This window comes from Octopus bimaculoides, chromosome 3 (genome assembly GCF_001194135.2).
Source record: "Octopus bimaculoides isolate UCB-OBI-ISO-001 chromosome 3, ASM119413v2, whole genome shotgun sequence".
Classification (NCBI taxonomy): Eukaryota; Metazoa; Mollusca; class Cephalopoda; order Octopoda; family Octopodidae; genus Octopus; species Octopus bimaculoides.
Window position 1 is genome coordinate 55,879,641 of NC_068983.1, and position 2,845 is coordinate 55,882,485.

At 37.5% G+C, this 2,845-nt stretch overlaps 1 protein-coding gene across 1 annotated transcript in view; it reads left to right on the forward strand.

The window, feature by feature from the left end:
* LOC106871393 (intraflagellar transport protein 122 homolog) overlaps nucleotides 1–2,845 on the forward strand; it is a 264,510-nt gene that overhangs the window by 6,982 nt on the left and 254,683 nt on the right. Inside the window, exon 3 of the mRNA XM_052966749.1 lies at nucleotides 1,099–1,329. Coding sequence (XP_052822709.1) covers nucleotides 1,099–1,329 — 231 coding nt within the window. The remainder of the gene's footprint in view (nucleotides 1–1,098; nucleotides 1,330–2,845) is intronic.

Genomic DNA, 2,845 nt, shown 5'->3' on the forward strand with positions numbered 1-2,845 from the left:
AATTTACAGTTATGTTTCTCATTAAAAAAATGACCTCTCTTTTTCTATAATGTTTTGTCTCTTTGCCAAAGGAAAATAATTTGTAGTATTTAAAATAAAAGACCTAACTAATAATCCAGTAATTTCTAGTATCCCCTGCCTTGCCTTGCCCACCATTTCATTAACATTTATTCATTCATTTCAAGTGCTACAAAATTGGCGATATGTTTGGTTTGTGATTCTGTTTTTTTTTCAATTTCTGGTTGAATCATTTCAACTACAGTTTTATATTTGGTACAATTAATGTAAAAGAAATTAAAACCACTTTCTCTTCAGCTTTCTGTTTCTTCAAAAACTCTCAACAAGTATGAAAGGGTATTGGAATCAACATGATTTGGCTGACATAGATTAGGGTCAAACTTATAATTTGGTGAAATGTTTTTATGCAAGTGTCTCTGGAAATAACATCATGAAAAGTGCAAGAGAGAGAGAGGGAGAAACCAAAGAGGGAATGCTAATTATCTCACAGTGTTATCTTAGTTTCCTGTTGTTGAAATCTTCAATAATAAAAGCAAGTTTAAAAACCACATTTTTATAGAAATGTAATAAAATTGGAATTTAAATAATTTTTTAGACAACGTAGACTTTATTAAATGCTTTCTTTTAATAAAAGTCACAGAAAGCTGTTTATTAATTGCCGTATTTGATGGTCTACAAGATGTACCTCTTTTACCCCAAAATGGCTTAAAAAATCTCCCTGCATCCAATGCACTCAATACAGGCTCAAAACTTGCTCAAAATGGTATGTATGTTTACAAAACATGTACTGCCATCTATTGGTGAACAATCACCTACAGTGTGTTTATATCAAATGTAGATGCAATAAATTGCTTATAATTACCGGTAATAACATAAAGTTATACAGGTAAGTGGAGGAATTAAAACGTTATTTTAGTGGTAATTTATTTTACAAAAGTATAGGCCATCAAATACAGTAGTTATCCCACCAAATATTATGTAGAAATTGTTACCTCCCTTGTATTAATTGTCTGCTTGAGAACAACAAATGTTTATAAATTCATTGTAATATTGTTTTTTTCTGTTTCTGTTCTGTTGCAGTGTTTTTGATGTATGTCTAAAGCCTGATAATAGCCAGCTAGTTGCGGCAGTTGGCCAGAAAGTGCTTGTCTACAATACTGCAGATGGCAATCTCATACAACCCTTGAAAGGTCATAAAGATAAAGTATACTGTGTAGACTACGCCAAAGATGGTCAGCGTTTTGCATCAGGATCTGCAGACAAATGTGTTATTATTTGGACAAGTAAGCTGGATGGTATCCTGAAATTTAAGTAAGTGGTACTATGGTCTTTTCATATGACGTCACTTCGTCAAACATCTTTTCGTCCATGTGTTTTTGGCCAATGATTTTTTTGTCCAATGACAAATCCTATCAATAAAATTCTCGATGGTTATTGATCTTGATGTTCACCTTATTTTCTAAAGAGTTTATTCAAAATTGGACCAGTAGCTTGCTTACCAACCACATGGTTCCAGGTTCAGTCCCACTGCGTGGCACCTTGGGCAAGTGTCTTCTACTATAGCCTCGGGCCGACCAAAGCCTTGTGAGTGGATTTGGTAGACGGAAACTGAAAGAAGCCCGTCGTATATATGTATATGTGTGTTTGTGTGTCTGTGTTTGTCCCCCCCAACATCGCTTGACGACCAATGCTGGGTGTTTATGTCCCCGTAACTTAGCGGTTCGGCAAAAGAGACTGATAGAATAAGTACTAGGCTTGCAAGGAATAAGTCCTGGGGTCGGTTTGCTCAACTAAAGGCAGTGCTCCAGCATGGCCGCAGTCAAAATGACTGAAACAAGTAAAGTGTAGGACAAAAAAATCATCGGACAAAATCACATCAGACCAAACGGCATGGACAAAGTGACATCGGACAAAAAATCGGGTCATGTAAGTAAGTATATGGTATTTCCATGTGTGAACTTATGAACACACTGGGTAATATATTTTCTACGTTGTGAATGAAAATTGGTAGATGCAAAGTATGCCAGTTGGATGCATGCGTTTATATGTTGCAGACATGACTGAGTCGTCAAGAAATTCACTTCCTGCCTACACGGTTTCAGGTCCAATTTCACTGTGTGGTACCTTGGGCAAGAGTCTTCTTCTGTAGCCCCAGGAGGACTAAAGCCTCGTGAATGGATTTGGTAGACCAAAAACTGAAAGAAGCATAACACGTGTGTAAATCATCATCATCATCATCATCATTCAGTACCGTTCTCTTTTGCCGAACTGCTAAGTTACGGGGATGTAAATACACCAACATCAGTTGTCAAGCGATGTTGGGGAGACAAACACAGACACACAAATACATACATGCCGACATGGGTTAGATGTTTTGACTGGAAACTGCTAAGCTGAAAAGCTGTTCCTGGCTCCAGTCTGATTTTGGTTTGGTTTCTGTGGCTGGATGCCCTTCCTAATGCGACACACACACACACACACATATGTGTGCATGTGCGTGTGTTTGTTTTTGTACCTCCTCATCTTGGCATTGCATGGCAGTTGTAAATGAGCATCACTGTTATACAAGCAGTGTCAGTTATTTTCAATGTTTCATGGAGATGTGCCTGGCCATTGGGGAATATTACTTTCCTTGGAAACAGGTGAGGGTTGCTGGCAAGTAGGGCATCCAACCATAGAAAAATCTGCCCCTCTGAATTCCATCTTACCCATGCAAACATGGAAAAGTGAATGCTGAAATGATGATGATGATGATGATGATGATGATGATGATGATGGTGGTGGTGGTGGTGGTATTGTAGTACTAGTTGTAAAAAGATTTCAGTTA